At 48.4% G+C, this 17,004-nt stretch overlaps 1 protein-coding gene across 2 annotated transcripts; it reads right to left on the bottom strand.

Moving 5' to 3' along the window:
• Positions 1-5,916: 5,916 nt before the first annotated feature.
• On the bottom strand, positions 5,917-15,506 carry CLNS1A (chloride nucleotide-sensitive channel 1A). 2 transcript variants are annotated; one of them, XM_066588264.1, is made up of 7 exons: positions 15,307-15,506; positions 15,076-15,212; positions 11,849-11,986; positions 11,664-11,774; positions 8,990-9,085; positions 7,376-7,457; positions 5,917-6,350 (listed from the first exon to the last, which is right to left on the bottom strand). In XM_066588264.1, the coding sequence occupies exons 1-6, from the start codon at positions 15,426-15,428 to the stop codon at positions 7,390-7,392; spliced, it is 672 nt and encodes a 223-aa protein (XP_066444361.1). In that variant the 5' UTR covers positions 15,429-15,506; the 3' UTR covers positions 5,917-6,350; positions 7,376-7,389. The 2 variants fall into 2 exon arrangements, with proteins under 2 accessions (XP_066444361.1, XP_066444360.1); XM_066588263.1 differs by having other exon boundaries at positions 8,912-9,085; positions 15,307-15,505.
• Positions 15,507-17,004: the final 1,498 nt, after the last annotated feature.

Below are 17,004 nucleotides of genomic sequence, written 5' to 3'. Positions count from 1 at the left end.
GGGCACAAGATCTCCCTCACTGCAAAGCATCACACAGAAAATCTTTCACTGGGCGGAGGGTCGGATCCTTTCGATCACGGCAACCCACTTGAAGGGGACACTAAACGAAAAAGCAGACTTCCTCAGCAGGAAGCAAATAGACCCAGGAGAATGGTCCCTCTCCCCAGAGGCATTCAGAATCCTAACCAACCGCTGGGGGACCCCACAGTTGGACCTCTTTGCAACCAGGGAGAACACAAAAGTAGGCAACTTTTTCTCCCTCCGGCCAGGAGATCGTCCGACAGCAGTAGACGCCCTAGGCCAGGACTGGGGACAAGGGCTGGCGTACGCCTTCCCTCCCATACCACTAATCCCCAGGGTCTTACAGCACTTCAGAACCCAGGCATGCACGCTAATCCTGGTGACCCCCTTCTGGCCGAAAAGAAGCTGGTTCGGTCTTCTGGCAACACTGAGCGTCCAGGACCCAGTCACCTTCCCTACCTGGACAGATCTCCTATCGCAGGGGCCACTGAACCACCCCGGCCTAGACAAGCTCCACTTAACGGCATGGCTCTTGAGGAATCCTCACTAAGAAAGAAAGGATTCTCAGAGAAAGTAGTAGAAACCCTAATGTCCAGTAGGAAAAAGACGACCCACCTGATCTACCAGAAGGTCTGGAGAAGGTTTTCCTCATGGAGCCAGGGAAGGGATCGCGGGGATTCTATCCCCGACACTCCGCTAATCTTAGAATTCCTGCAGGAGGGCCTAGAGATGGGCCTCTCCCCGAGCACCCTAAAAGTCCAGGTTTCAGCCCTTAGCGCCATTTGCGACACAAAATTCGCAGACGACAGATGGGTCCACAGGTTCCTAACAGCGGCAGCTAGACTACGCCCTAGGCCCATAAACCTGTTTCCAGACTGGAATCTTAATTGGGCTCTAAGGGCCATGACAGCGGTACCATTCGAACCGATCGAGGGGCTACCTATAAGAATGCTTACAATCAAAACCATCTTCTTAGTAGCCATTACCTCCGCAAGACGGGTTAGCGAACTACAGGCCTTGTCCATCCGCCACCCGTTCATGAAAATCGCAGACACCAAACTAATATTTAAAACAGACCCGGCCTTTATGCCAAAAGTAGCGTCAGATTTTCATAGGTCCCAGGATATAATAATCCCCTCTTTTTTCAGTAACCCAAAAAACGAGGAAGAAAGAACCCTAAGCTGTCTGGACGTTAGGAGAGCAGTCCTAACCTACATAGATACAACGAGCCACTGGAGGCGGGACGACAACCTGTTCGTCCAGTTCAGTGGCCCAAATAAGGGTAACAAAGCAGCAAAAAGGTCCATAGCCAGGTGGATCCGCCTGGCCATCATAGAATCCTATAAGGCCCTCGGGAAGGAGATCCCGTTAGCTCTTAAAGCCCATTCTATAAGGGCAGTAGCATCCTCATGGGCCGAACATAGCTCAGCCTCGTTCGAGCAGATATGCAAGGCCGCAGTCTGGAAGAAGCCGCACACGTTCATTAAACACTATAGGGTAAAAGTGCAGCAGGACGAGGACATGGCCTTTGGCCGCAAAGTCCTCTCGGCAGCGATCCCACCCTAATAAACTTTAGTTGGTACGTCTCAATTGGTGCTGTCGTGGAGACGACTGGGGGAAAAAATGGATTATACCTACCTGATAATCGGGTTTCCAGTAGTCTCCACGACAGCACCCGTACCTCCCCCCCCCCCCCCCTAAGAAAGTAATATAATATATAAATTCAAAAAAAAAAACCCTGTTAAGGGAAGAAATTTAAGTTTAGCTCCTGCCCCGGCAATTCGTTAGAATCCACTGAGGAAAGTGGGGAAGGGGGGGAGCTTTTAACCTCTCAGTATGTTCCTGTCCTACCAGGAGGAGGCAATCTCAGTTGGTGCTGTCGTGGAGACTACTGGAAACCCGATTATCAGGTAGGTATAATCCATTTTTTTGCATTGCTTGCTATCCGTGGTATTTGCTGCGGAATCCAGAGGCGGTCGACCGCTACGGGTTCCGCAATTCAAATCCGCCCGTGTGCAGCCATAACATATAGTTACATCATGGAGGCTCAGGGTTTGTATGGAGCGGCAGGCAATCCTACAAGGCAGGTGCCAGCTGGTTGCAACTGTAAGTAAAATAGTTCTATTAATTATTAAACAAAATGACAAATAATAAAAGTTTTAAAAAGACCCTTTTACTATATTTATAATAAAAAAAAAAAATTAAAAGACCAAAAAAAAAAACACATTTGGTAACGCTGCGTTCATAAAAGTCCAATCTAGGAAAATTACATTATTTATCCCGTACGGTGAACGTCATCAGAAAAAGAAAATACACACCAAAATAGCGCTTTTTTTGGCCAAAATTTAATAAAAAGCAATACAAAAAAATTGTATGTACTCTTCCTAGAGACACATCCTAATCAGAGTGGTTATACAAAGACCGGTAACACCACCATCTAGTGGTAGGTAGCAGTATTACACCCGCACAGAGGGTTGCAGTACACTTAGATGGAGTGGCTTACAGGTGATCTTCTCTCTGGAGTTCAGTTTTCTTGTCTTTTCCATCTGGCCCAGATCGCCATGAAGATATTTCAGCCATAACTTGTTTCTAAAGTTTGCACCACAGACATCTTTGGGTCCTTACTTTTCCTGCACCCCCTAACCCATTCCCTACAGAAACTCTGTTGCTACCCCAACACAGTAATATTAGCCCTTTGGTGCCCCTATATAGTAATAAAGCTCATGGTTGTGTCTCCTACAAATGTAATAGCGCCCCCATGTGTCCCTTTAATAAAATAGTAATGGTCCATGAATACTAATTGTGCCCCCTCAATAGGAATAGTGTTTCCACGAGTCAACTTAGTAGTAACAGCGCCTTCAAAAGCCCATTAACCCCTTAAGGGCACGCTCCTTTTTTTTAAAAAGTTTTTCAAATTAGTTTTTTCTCCCCCTTTTAAAAAAAAAAAATCAACTCTTCTTTATCCATTGATGTAACTGTATGAGGGCTTGTTTTTTGCGGGATGAGTTGTGTTTTCTAATGACACTATTTACTGTATTGTAGAGTTTTTTAAAGGTTTTTCAGTACATTCTAAGTGGAGGGAAATGAAAACAAACAAACAAAAAACAACGAACTCCCGCCATCTTTCGCTGCGTCCTGGTTGTTGCACAAACTACTACAATAAGGGCCTGATAACTTTATTCTGCGGGTCCGTGCGATTACTACGATACCAAATCTGATATAGTATTTTTTTGCTGTACTTTTATTTTTTTCAAACATTTAATATTTTAATATTATGTTCCGCCGCCATCTTCTGACAGGCAGGACTATTTTTCCGTCGCCACAGTTGCGCGCTCGTTGTCTGCGGGACGTTCTATAGTTTTGGTACCATTTTAGATTACATACAACTTTTTGATCACTTTTAATTTTTTCTTGAAGACAGTTTTTTGTTTTTTTCTAACGACGCTTACGTTGCGTGGTAAATAATGCGTCACTTTGATAGATCGGACTTTCACGGACGCAGCGATAACATATGTATTTTCGTTTTATTTATACGGAAAAAGGCTTTTTTTTAACTTTTTAATAATTAGTAAACTTTTTAAAACTAATTTCTACAGTTTTTATTAGACCCCGGAGGTGACAAAAACTTGCGGTGGTTTGATCGCTCCTGCCGTATGATGTATTACCATAGCATTACATTATACTGCGATCTGACAGATCTAGCAAGCCATCTGGGCACAACACAGGCATGGCTCAATAGGCACTCTGCACTAGCAACCCTGGGGCCTTTCAGAAAGCCCCCGACTGCCATTGCAACCCGCGATCTTATTGCGGGGGCCAGGCGGGAGCCCCAAACATTGGGCGGGGCATTTAAAGGGATAACAGCCCTGATCAGCGGCATAGCTTATCTGAGCTGTTGCAGGCAGGTGTCAGCTGTAAGAAACAGCCGACACCGGCATGGTATGCAGCGAGATTGCCCAGTGATCTCCCTTCATACATACCCTGAACCTGCAGGACATAACTGTACACCCTGTAGCATTAAGGTGTTAACAGGAAGTGTCTCCAAGTGACCCCTAAATAGTATATGTCCCCTATTGGCCCCAGAATAGTAATGCTCCCCCCCCCCCCATGACTTCTCAGTGGTAATAGTGCCCTCAACAGAGGTTAAAGCAAAAAAAAAAAAGAAACTTACCTAAGCATGAGGGACGCAGAATCGTCTTCTGGCCCGGCACAGGTGGCGCGATGGAATGACATCATTGCGCTGTTTGGATTAGTGGAATATGGCCTAACGCAATCACTAGGCACCTCAGGCTTTATTGCATCTAATAAGAGCTTATGGGATTTCACAAAATCACAAGTGAAGCATCCTAAATCGGGCGTATCACACCCAACATGGAGACACAGGTCTCATACACCCCGGCATGGAGCCAGTACAATGTGCAGGAGACCTGGGGCCACTTTCAAAGTTGTGCATTATATGTGACTGCAACAAAAAACAGTCAGCATTTTCAACCTACTCGTAAATTAAGTCCGAGAATGTAGGAAACCGGGTGTTATACTGTAATAAACGGCTTGGAACTTGGTGTTTAGACTGCAAGACAGAAGTAGGGGCGCTCCAGTCAGTCACTGCATCCACATCTGCCCCAAGCCTTCTAATTAGACTCTATACTGGCATGCCAAAAGTCATGAGATAGGAATGAATATCATTCATGTAGGACTTCCTGTAGCCGGCAAGTTGCAGCAACTTAATGCAGCATCAATTCCACAAGCAGACAGAAGACATTGAGGGATGTTGAGCCGTCTGGACAGCCGCTGCAGCTCCGTCGGATTTATAGGTGCAGATCTCCGCCACATCCTATAAATGCACAATTGGGCTCATGTTGGGTGACCATGCAGGACACCATTTGTAGGAACTCTCCAGAATGCTGCACAAAGCAGTTCTGGACAACTTGGGCCCGATGGAGGATTCTGCTGGAATATCTCATCAGTGTGGGGTACATGAAGGCTGCAAATGGTCACCAAGCAGTAAATGATATATTTGGGCACACCAGCAGACCCAACCCGTACCATGAGAACCCCACACCAATATGGACCCACCAGCCTGCACAACGGGGGTCCACACCACACATAAGCCCTACCATCAGCCCGAAATTGGTACTGTGACTCAGAATGCGTCACATGTCGACAGACATATAGGGTCCATTGAGCAACCTCACAAGTCCAGGTGAGGCGCCGTGTCTGGATGTCATCTCTGACGAAGTCCTTTGTCTGTTCACATGGACAATTAGAGCTGGTCACGGTCATAAAGTACCCGTGGGCGCCCCCTGCCCTGTCCACTGGGGGTGGTAATGCCTTCTATGACATATCAGTACACATGTGATAATGTAGATTGAGGAATGATAAATGCTTCCCAACTTTGGAAAAGGAACATCCCGGCCGTCTGGCACCCGCTATCATGTTCTATCATCTTGTTCCAACTCCCACAATTCACACCTCGGCATGAGCGTGCTGAACAGAGCTCAAAGACTTCTGGACAGGTACGTACGGATTCCGGCTAGGGTTAGATTCTGCATATGGAATTCGACCAGCTTGCGTGCAGTTGGCGTTACTCACATCGATTCAGATCTTCGCTGTATGAGCGCTGCAGCCACGTCTATATGCTTGTACTGCATTACATGTGAGAGCGGTTTTAGGGCAGGTCCCTGTGGCTGTCGGCACGGCCCGCCCAGCTAGGAGTTTTGTTGACGGCTAGACAATAAGCGCGGCCCGTGTACTGCGCCCCAGTCTCTGTGGTATATTATCTGTAGGCACGCCATATATACACTAAGGATCTGCAGAACACAAGTCTGTTGTACGGCAACGGCCACGAGGGCAAAGACATTGATCTCCATTGGCCCCAAAGAGACACGAGACCGCTTGATACAAAAACCTAGTTTATTAAACAATATTAAGAACTCTTACAAATCCTGCCAACTTCTAGTGAGCTCGCCGCTTCCTGTCCAACTTCCTACTAAATGGACGAGGGGCACAAAGCTTCCAAATTAAGAAAGGTCCAGCGGGGTTATCAAAAACAAAAGCAGAAAATCCAGTGCAACAAGACTGGAGACTAAAGTCCTAGCGCACTCTACGGTCCCTAATGGAGGGCGATTCTGGATGTCCGGTAATACGGGGGGCACGGAGGTCCACGCTTGGCAGCTGCGGTTAGTTCAAGTCTAAAAAGAAAACGGTTGCTTATGAATCGGCGCAGCTGAGCACCCACGCCGCGGGCGATCCTTGGAATGTCTAAGGGCTAATGAAATGTGTTGGCGGCACACGGCGATGGGAGAAGCTCACGGCGATTCCTCCTGTACCTGAGGAGAGAGCAGAGGTTGTTATGTACCCGAGTGCTGATGAATGTAATGTATAACGTCATCACAATCAGTGGGGGGTGAAGATATGAGGGCTGCTGCCACATGCATGGCATCTACACTGAAGGCCCCTTATTAGAGCCCTCGTCCCTCTACGATTAGGGCTTTCTCATGCGGAAGTTAGAGCGGTGACCCCGGAGTGCGGGTGGGGGGGGGGGGGGGGGGAGGGGGAGTTCTCATGTAACGATCCAGGAACAACATCTAGCAAAAAAGTGGATCCTGTGGCTGGAAACAACATCAATTCAATTGCGGAAGGGCCGCCGGATCAGACTGACTTTAATGGAAGCCGTCCGTGCGGGAAACGCAGCAAAGTGGAGCATGCTATGATTTGTTTTCCGGACCAAAAGGTCTGCAAAACAAAGCTGCGGACGCCCATGTCTCCCTGTGGGAGTCTTGGATTGCCGATCGTCCGCAATTCCATTTGCCCGTGGACATTGGGTCTTAGAGAAACAGAGGAGACCCCACCTAGCAGTCTGTAATTATAACCTGGTCAGGCTAATACAGATTTCTGTTGCACCCTACAGATGGGAGGTCAGAATTTAGTGCCTGCAGCAGGAATTGATGACCCTTCTTGTCAGGCTGGTGGAGTCATGGTGTGGGGGAGGTTTTCTTTGAACACCCTGGATCCTCAGACACCAGTTTATCCATGCCATGACAAACTGCTGCGATTCTTAAGGCCAAAGGAAGTTCAAAGTGCTACTAGATGGGGGACTCTAATATGGTGACCATTCAGTGTACATACATTATTGGAGTTCTCCTCGTTAGCAGCTCCCTGCTATGGTTAATAGAGGAGGGTCCCAAGTAAGGAACTGGGGATGCTTTTATGAGGCAACTACATAAACGTTGAGTGAACATGGTTGGTGGCTTTAACTCTGGCCCTTTGGTTAGATACAAGTTAAGGTATTCTTCCTCCAGGGTTCCTCGATCTTATACACACACTTATTGGAGAGTCACAAGATTCAACCTACCAAAATACAACCCATCAGTGATCAACGTCTGCATCTTCGAACTGTCCGGCCACAGTGGGTGCAGCCTCCACGTCCATGCCATCTAGAAAACACAACCTGTTGTAACAGCCACCAAGGACAGGATGGACGGGTAGATTACATTTCTTGTTCTATGGGATTGGGACTTCGATTGTTGGCACACTGCCATATTGCACCTCAAACAAGGCAACCGCACAGCAGGCTGCCCGCATCTCTTCACACCCAAGACTGAGCCGAAGACCCCAAAGGCAATAGGCTGCTATTACATGCAGCACTTCTCCCCTGAAAAATGCAGGCGGAAAACCACAATTGCATGTAGCACCTCTGGTGCCGACCGCAATCAGCGAAGCTCTGCCTATGCTTAGGGGTACAGAAACAATGCAGTCTGATAGCCAAATTTATGCCTTCTGACACCATGGTTTGTATGCAGCGGGACCAGGAGCCCATCCCCCTACATACAGGGCAGGTGCCAGCCATTTGACAACCGACACCTGTAAGTGTGGAACGCGACTGTAAACCCGATGCAGTGATAGAAAGTGGGGCTTGCTTAATTATTTCAATAAGCCGCCAGCCTGTCCATCACCAACATCACCTGCCCGCAGTACCATGTGACACCTTGTTGGAAAACAGCCGGAGTAGTTGGCCCGACACAGCAGGACCCGGTAAGAAGTTTAAATCCCCGGATAGCCCTTTAATAATGTAATAAATCATTTTGTGGAGCGTTTTGACCGTGCAGCGGTCGCTCTCGACTGACGACCTGAGTTAATTGGCCAGGATCAGAAGTCTCTCTAATCCTGGCTGTTAGGTACAACAACTCAGCTGTCATTAGGCAACAAAGCAGCCACCACCGTGCAGCAAGGGAAACCCATGCAGGTCTTAAGCTGCAGCGCTCTAAACACACAGTGCCTTAGAATAAGGCCCATTAACAGCTACAACGAGAAAGGGTTTTCATTGACTTACATATAAAATGACCTAACCTTGGGAAAAGTCACCAATATTAGAAGAGAGAGCGAGCGATTGTGGGGGTGGGCGGTGGACTCCCAGAACCTGTGCTTATCAGCTGATTGAAGGGATCAAAGTGCTCAAGTAATCACTGCACCTTTTTCTGCATCTCAAGAAAGTGCTGCATCTAAAGCTATACAAGACGAACTGAAATTGCTCTTTCCCTGCTTGCCCTTCATTTCTGCTCTGCATAGGCTGAAGTGAGAGATGCAACTTTAGTACATACAGTTCCCACTTCAACCTGCTGGATCTCCGGTAACAACTAGGCTAGTGCTGCAGATTTGGCCTTGTTTAAAAGCCAAGACACTTAGCAGCAGTAGTCACTTTCTATCCAGAGCCATGTCTGTTAGACAAGGCTCCTACCCCCATCCAAAAGGTGCTCAGGCTAACTGTATGGCCTTTTATCTCCTGCCCAGGTACCGTTCAGGCAAAACTGTCTGGGGAATTCGGCATTTGGTTGTAATGGCACTTTAACCATCAAAGTCCTGTCTATCACTGTCCTGTCCCTGACATTACCTTCATAGTCCAAAGCTGAGCCTTCGGTGCGGACCCCAGCCATGGTGTGCTGGTTGGCGATGGAGTTGGCCAGCATACCTTCTAGCCTCTCCAGAGTAGCCTGACCCTCGGAGGTGAGATGGGACAAGCCTTCCTCATATGTATAGAAGGTAGGGATGTCAGCGAGTCCTCGTTCTGGGGGAGGAAGAACAAGATAAAATTCTATTAGTCACAGGGGCGCAGAACTGCAGGGTACTATTGTTACAGATAAAGATCAGCGACACTTGGTATTCCTATCACAGATCTGTATTTGCCATACGAATGACAACATAAGCCGATCCATCCGCAGCAAACACAGCTCAGTAAATTAGCGAAGTGACGATTTTGTTGACAGAAGGCAACAATGTAATATCCATACGACGCATTCCATGTGACAAATCCTCCTGGCAGCAATAAGCCAACCAAGTAAAATGGATAAGGAGTGAGACATCTGGAGGCGAGGGCAGCGGACCTGACTGACTACAGACAAGACTATGCCGCTGACAGAATAACTAGGGGCAGACCAGAAGCTACACTGCCTCGTGTGGCGCAGAAGGTTGCAGGTTTAATCCCCGCATGATTCAGGTAGCTCAAGGCTGACTCAGTCTTCCATTCTTCTGAGGTCGGTAAAATGAGCACCCAGCTTGCTGGGGGGGTAATAAATAAATAAAGGACCTGAAAGTTGCAGAATAATTGGCACTATACAAACAAGCCCCTTTCCCCTTCACCCCATTGACGCTGCTTGTGATTGACACAAGCGAATGTGTATTTGTTGCGCAAAATGCGCAGTGCTTACTGGGTGTGGACATGCGTATTTGCGGCGTATACTTTTTTTCACGTGCGTATAAACACGCAAGCAGGCCCAAAGAGAGTCAGAACTGTTCCTCTCAGGTCTCCTAGCAGAGAATATGCATGTAACGTGTATTCGCAGCATATTTTACAAACCCAAAAAACAGAATGCGCGTAAAAGACACCAAAATAAGACAAGCTGCAGTTTTTTTCCCACATGCGTGAAAAACGCACACGATTGCAAACTCCAATGCAAATGAATGGGGTTTCAGCAGCACGTAATATGCAGCAAATACGCTTGTGTGAGTTAACCCCGAAAGTCATATGACCAAAGTCGCTGTTTATTCCTGCCCTTCAGTGGGGCTCATTCACATGAATTGATAATCACACAATCACATCCTGTCCTCCACCGCTGGAGCCGTTCTTTCTAGCAGCTCTCCTCCCTGGCTTCGCCCGTGTTCGCGCACTGCAGTTTTTTACGCGCATCGGCTGGTTTTAATTGACACAATAAGAAGAAGTTGGATCAATCTTATCCCACTGATTGTTGGCATTCATTGCAGAGCGGCGCCGGGCTACCGGTATTGTATCTCCATTTGCTCCACTTTGATGGTTCAGACTTTTACAGGCGCAGCGATGAAAAATGTTGGGTTTTTTTAAATTGGAAATATTGCAAAAGGTTTTGTCTTTTTCATTTTATTAACTTAGTTTATTACTAAAAAAAGCTTTTCCCATTTTTCTTTAGTCCCCACAGGGGACCACAATGTGTGATGGTTTAGTCACTCCTGCAGTATGATGCAACACCATAGTATTACCTTATACCACAATCTGACAAGCAGTCTACCAAGGCATGGCACAGGCAATCTGCGATAGCAGCCCTGGGGGCTTTCAGAAGGCCCCCAGCTGCCATGGCAACTGTACAGTCCTGTGCGATCTCATCACAGGGGGTCGTTCGAAACATTTAAATGCTGCAGTCAGGATTGGCGGTAGCATTTAAAGGGTTAACAGCTCTGATGAGTGTCGATGCTGATGGGAGCTGTTGTGGGCGGATGTCGTTTGCAAGAAACAGTCGGCATTCACATTGTATGGGGCGGGACCAATCCCCAATCCACCTCCATGATGTAAATGTATGTCCTGGAGCATTAAAGGGGTTCTGCCAGTAAAATTTAAAAAAAATAAAAAATTCATGCTCCCCTGTATCCCTGTAGAGGGTAACCTGTAAAAAGAAAAGAGGGAAAAAAAACAAAGCTAACTCACCTATTCCCGTTGTTGTTCTTCCCTCTGCTGTTTACCGGGCGCGTGAGAGGTCGGCTCCTGCACGCTCTCGCCGACCTGGCTGTGTCTATACTCTCCAGTGCTCAGAGCTTCCACAGCGAGTGCGTCAGAAGGGGGATCATGCGCACTCGCCGTCGACTCTCCAAGGACAGCAGAGGTTAGATGCGGCCAGGCCAATCAGTGGGCGACGTGTCGACCACTAACCCAGGCGGAAGGGCTTGCCGCCCAGCACGGTTGGAAGCTGAAACTTTGCCAGCTTCTGCCATGCGAATGGACAGCAGCCTCCCGGTGACCGGCCCCATAAGGCACAGGTGAGAGTGATTTTTTTTTTCTGACAGAACCCCTTTAAGGGGTTAAGAAAAGAAAGAAGCTTCACATCTGCGGTACTGAAGGTAAGAGGCCCACATGCACCCAGCCTCCGCGTACCGTTTATAGATCTCTGCTCAATGCAAAAAAAAATCTGAATATTCTTGATCACATCTAGCGGTTGTACAAACCGGATACTTCACAGAGCTGAGAGTCTGTTACAGATTTATCCAGGCTAGAAAAACAGCCTGAACTTCAGACGCAGCAAAGCATCCAGACAAGATGCACTGCGCATACAGAGGACTTTCTATGCAGGGTACAACTGTAACAAACCCTCAGCTGTAAGAAGCTTGCAGGGAGAACTCACCATGTGCCTCCACATCATACTCTTCTCCTTCAAAGTCATCGTCTGAATCCTCATCCTCCGGGTCGGGGTGCAGAGCCTGACAGTCACACATGGCAGAGAACATCTCGCCCACTGCAATCACAGAGATCGGAGGTTATGTGAGGACAAAACCACACAAGATCCAAAAGCCACGAAGGGAAGCGCACAGTCAGACTTATCCTCCGGAACAAAGCGGATTTCAGTGATTGGCTCGTCGTCGTCATCATCATCATCGTCATCCTCCTCCTCTTCCCCATTGTCTTCTCCGTCCTCCTCTTTCATCTTTGCTTCTTTTGCATTATTATCTACAAGGAAAGAGAAAAAACACAAATAAGTTGCAAAAAGACAACATGTCACCGAGTACATACACAGCTTACCCTGTACTATACACTCCAGAGCTGCACTCACTATTCTGCTGGTGGAGTCACTGTGTACATACATTACTTATCCTGTATGATCCTGAGTTACATCCTGTATTATACTCCAGAGCTGCACTCACTATTCTGCTGGTGGAGTCACTGTGTACATACATTACTTATCCTGTATGATCCTGAGTTACATCCTGTATTATCCTCCAGAGCTGCACTCACTATTCTGCTGGTGGAGTCACTGTGTACATACATTACTTATCCTGTACTGATCCTGAGTTACATCCTGTATTATCCTCCAGAGCTGCACTCACTATTCTGCTGGTGGAGTCACTGTGTACATACATTACTTATCCTGTACTGATCCTGAGTTACATCCTGTATTATACTCCAGAGCTGCACTCACTATTCTGCTGGTGGAGTCACTGTATACACACATTACTTATCCTGTACTGATCCTGAGTTACATCCTGTATTATACTCCAGAGCTGCACTCACTATTCTGCTGGTGGAGTCACTGTGTACATACATTACTTATCCTGCACTGGTTTTGAGTTACATCCTGTATTATACTCCAGAGCTGCATTCTGTATTATTGTATCTTGTCACCACCAGGAAGCTAGGTGTTTGACAGGGCTTGGATGCAGGAACGCCCGTCACACCCCCAGCTCCCAATTTGGTGACTTCTGTAAACTCCTAGCAGCACCGAGTGTATAGATTGTTGCCTGGGCTGCACGGTTAGGCTTAGATTATTAGCTGCAAATACTTCCATGTTACAGGGGTAACATAAGAGTATTTACCGTGAAGAATCTAAGCCTAACATGAACACCAACCCCTAACCGTCCAGCCCAGGCAACAATCTATACACACGCTGCGGCTAGGAGTTTACCCGGAGCTGCCATTCCCCCTTGCATGTCCCATGTAGCCGTCCCCTCCGCGCTGCAGTAATTTCCCTGCACTGCTGTTCCCAGTCTTGCCGCTGCAGTTGGGGGATTAGGGACGGCTGTGCCTCTCCTGCCGCCGACTCCACCACCGCTCGCAGGCTTACCGTTCTCCTCCCCTGTCGGCTTAGCCTCTGCCTCCTGTAGATGTCCTTGCGCGACCGCCTGCTGCCGGTCACTAGGGGTCCTGTGCTGCCACTCTCCTCCCTGCCGCCGGTCCCAGGTTTGCTGCTGTGCTCCATGCCAGTGCTACCTTAATGTCCTTCCAGGACATAGAAGCCAGCCAGCTGAGCAGCCAATCAGCTACAGGGGGCGTAAACAGCCTGTCAGTTTCATCTCCACCAGTACTTCCTGGCGGTGACAAAATACAATAATACCACTGCACTCACTATTCTGCTGGTGGAGTCACTGTGTACATACATTACTTATCCTGTACTGAGTTACATCCTGTATTATACCCCAGAGCTGCACTCACTATTCTGCTGGAGTCACTGTGCACATACATTACTTATCCTGTGCTGATCCTGAGTTACATCCTGTATTATACTCCAGAGCTGCACTCACTATTCTGCTGCTGGAGTCACTGTGTACATACATTACTTATCCTGTACTGAGTTACATCCTGTATTATACCCCAGAGCTGCACTCACTATTCTGCTGGAGTCACTGTGCACATACATTACTTATCCTGTGCTGATCCTGAGTTACATCCTGTATTATACTCCAGAGCTGCACTCACTATTCTGCTGCTGGAGTCACTGTGTACATACATTACTTATCCTGTACTGCTCCTGAGTTACATCATGTATTATACCCCAGAGCTGCACTCACTATTCTGCTGGTGGAGTCACTGTGTACATACATTACTTATCCTGTGCTGATCCTGAGTTACATCCTGTATTATACCCCAGAGCTGCACTCACTATTCTGCTGGTGGAGTCACTGTGCACATACATTACTTATCCTGTACGGAGTTACATCCTGTATTATACTCCAGAGCTGCACTCACTATTCTGCTGGTGGAGTCACTGTATACATACATTACTTATCCTGTACTGGTCCTGAGTTACATTCTGTATTATACTGTAGAGCTGCACTCACTATTCTGCTGGTGGAGTCACTGTGTACACACATTACTTATCCTGTACTGACCCTGAGTTACATCCTGTATTATACTCCAGGGCTGCACTCACTATTCTGCTGGTGGAGTAACCATGTACATACATTGCTCATCCTGCACAGAATTATGAGCGCAGCTCTGGGGTGTAATCAGGCTAAGTCTACGGATATGTAGATATATATGGATGGGGTATTAGTGTAGTCCTGGTGGAGGCAAGATTGACAGGGAGGTGTCACCCCCTGTACCTGATTGCCTGGACAGCAGCCTTGCAAATAGGTCCTAGAAGGACAGTAAAAACGCCAGGAAAATACATACAGCTTGATAAAGTGGCTTTTCCAGCGGCGCACCAAAAGAGGCAAACGCAGCCCTGCATGGTCGGGGGGACAGAGACCGTTATGCAGGAGCACACGGCATCCCCCTACCTCAGGCGTCTTTCCCAGCGGGCGACGGCGCAAGTTCTCTGTGGAGGAACGGGCGGCAGGGATCTCCCTGTGCCGCCGGCAGAGCACAAGCGCTCAGCGCGCCAGCTGTCAGCGGGGGAGCGACGTCCACAGAGCAGAGACATAGCTGGGCAGCGGGCAACAAGGAGCAGCCTGTTCCGGCGGCAGAACAGAAGCGGTGAGGGTGCCAGCTATGAGCGGGGACCTTACATTATTACATTTTAATGCTGCCATGTTACAGCCGTAACATGGCAGCATTTATGCCCACTGTCCTGCTAGGACCTTCATGCCTTCACCCAATCGGAAGCTGGGGGCGTCACAAACCCCTAACTTCCGGTGGTGTCAAGATACACTGATAGCTATGGACGGATGGTCTGCTCGGCTCACTCCGGATTCACAGACTGATTGGCGGACTACAAGTCTCAGAAATCCTTCCCGACTCGGTAGAGTGTGGATTACGGCTCCCGTACATACGGACTCCGCGACGCCCCCTCCCCCGCTTTAACGGTGTTTTCTGCGTCTCACCGGCCATCTTGGTGTTCACCATGACGTAGAGGTGCTCCTCTGGGTACGCGGCGGTGTCCCTGGAGATGGCATGCAGGCTGATGGCCGGGTACTCCAAGGAGAAGCCCAGGCCGGCGCCGTTCAGCCATGACAGCCGACTGCAAGGCAAGAAGGAGGGGAATGTCAAGAGGCGTCGTTATTGTGAAAAGCTGAGTGACAGAAACATGGCCGCCCGCCAGCTCCCCCCCTCACCTCTCGGCGATGTACAGGGTGCCGCTCCCCAGCCGCTGGCCGCTCAGCACCGCCTCCGTCCCGGTCTGCAGCCGCCTCACGCCCTCCGCGGGCGGCGGGAAACTGCTCAGCTCTCCCAGCATGACGGACCGACAGCTGCCGGGCCCAAACCACGTGACTGTGGCCTGACCTCCGCTCCCAGCAGACACTGCGAGAGGAAGAATTGACACAAACCGGCGCGCAGGAAGTGACGCACAAAGTAAGCGCCGAACGCCTTACGTCACTTCCGCTCGGCTGTGGTAACCATGGCAACGCCCCATGCCGAGCGCTATGCTTAGGAACAATGGAAGAAAACCGGCCAATGATTGACAGAGACGATGGGAGTTGTAGTTTCTTAGTAGTTTGTAGAGTCACTCTGCTTAGAGCTGTAAATAGTGTTGTGTGTGTGTATATATATATATATACATATATATATATATATATACTACTGGTGTATTCAGGTAGATGAAGCCTGTATTTCAAGTTCTCACCCTTTACAAGAACTCTGCTTGTTGTCAGTGAGTGGAAACAGGCGGAAGGAGAGGCGCACAAAGAGTAGAGTCAGCCGGAGGATTTAAGTATTTTTTTAATTAAGTGCTTGAAAAATTAAAAAAAATACGGTACATTCGCCTCTTTTGTTTCCCCGCAACTCCAGTCGCTACCGGGAAGAGCGATCATTTGCTGTTTGCACAGCAATCATTCACATCAGCGCGGTACAAACGCAGTCACGGGCATAGGGGGGCTTAAACGGACTTACCAGGACTAAAATATTGATTAGCGATCCGCAGGATAGCTCAGCTGTCAGATCGGAGGGGGTCCGCCGCTCGGGATCCCTGGCAACCAGCTGTTTGTAGGGTCCATAGCGCTCAAGTGACCGGCGCGGCCTCTTCTCAGGATCGTAACGTCATGGGCGCTGCAGTACCCATGACCACAGGACCGGCCAGCAGACCTAAGGCTGACCTCACAGGGGCGCTCGCCAACGTGACATCCCCATGGATGTGAGGCATTTTTTTTATTAAACCCGCCCCGCATCACTTTTGGGAAGTAGCGATAATCTGGCGCGGTTGTTCTAAATGGGGAGACCTGGCATCGTGGGCACCCAGCATGTGGTGCGGTGCTGCCGCAGACCCCACTGAGAGCAGTTGACAGTCATGCGAGGGCACGCCAAAACACGGGACGTGCGGTGCGATGAGGGGGGAAAAAAAAATTGCTCGTGTATGATCACGTTCAAAAGAATGGCGCAAATACGCATGCGGGACTCGTCGCACAATTTTCTCAGCTGTTTAAAAAAGGCCTCGGGGTCAGTGTGAATACAGTCAGCGACTGAACGGCGAACGATACTCTGGTCACTTATCATTTATCATCCAGTCAGGCATAAAAACTGAACGGCAATCGGCTCGTTATAGTAATAATGTATGTATTCTATATTTCGTACATCAGCCTAGGCAAACACGTGTGTGTGTGTATATATATATATATTCGTATATCTTCCTCCTTAGTGAATAGCCGGCATATAAATGGTTAATGTGTTTGTGTTATACACTGGTCTGTATTGATGCAGGCTCATACTCCCCCATATCCTTTCCTGGCTTAGGAATGTCCTGAGATAGCGGGTTCTGACCCCGTCCCTTCGGAGAGGAGCTGTTAGAACGAATACAGAATGAGCCTTCTTAAGTTTTG

This window comes from Eleutherodactylus coqui, chromosome 1 (assembly GCF_035609145.1).
Source record: "Eleutherodactylus coqui strain aEleCoq1 chromosome 1, aEleCoq1.hap1, whole genome shotgun sequence".
NCBI lineage: Eukaryota > Metazoa > Chordata > Amphibia > Anura > Eleutherodactylidae > Eleutherodactylus > Eleutherodactylus coqui.
This window is presented reverse-complemented; position numbering and strand designations above follow the sequence as displayed.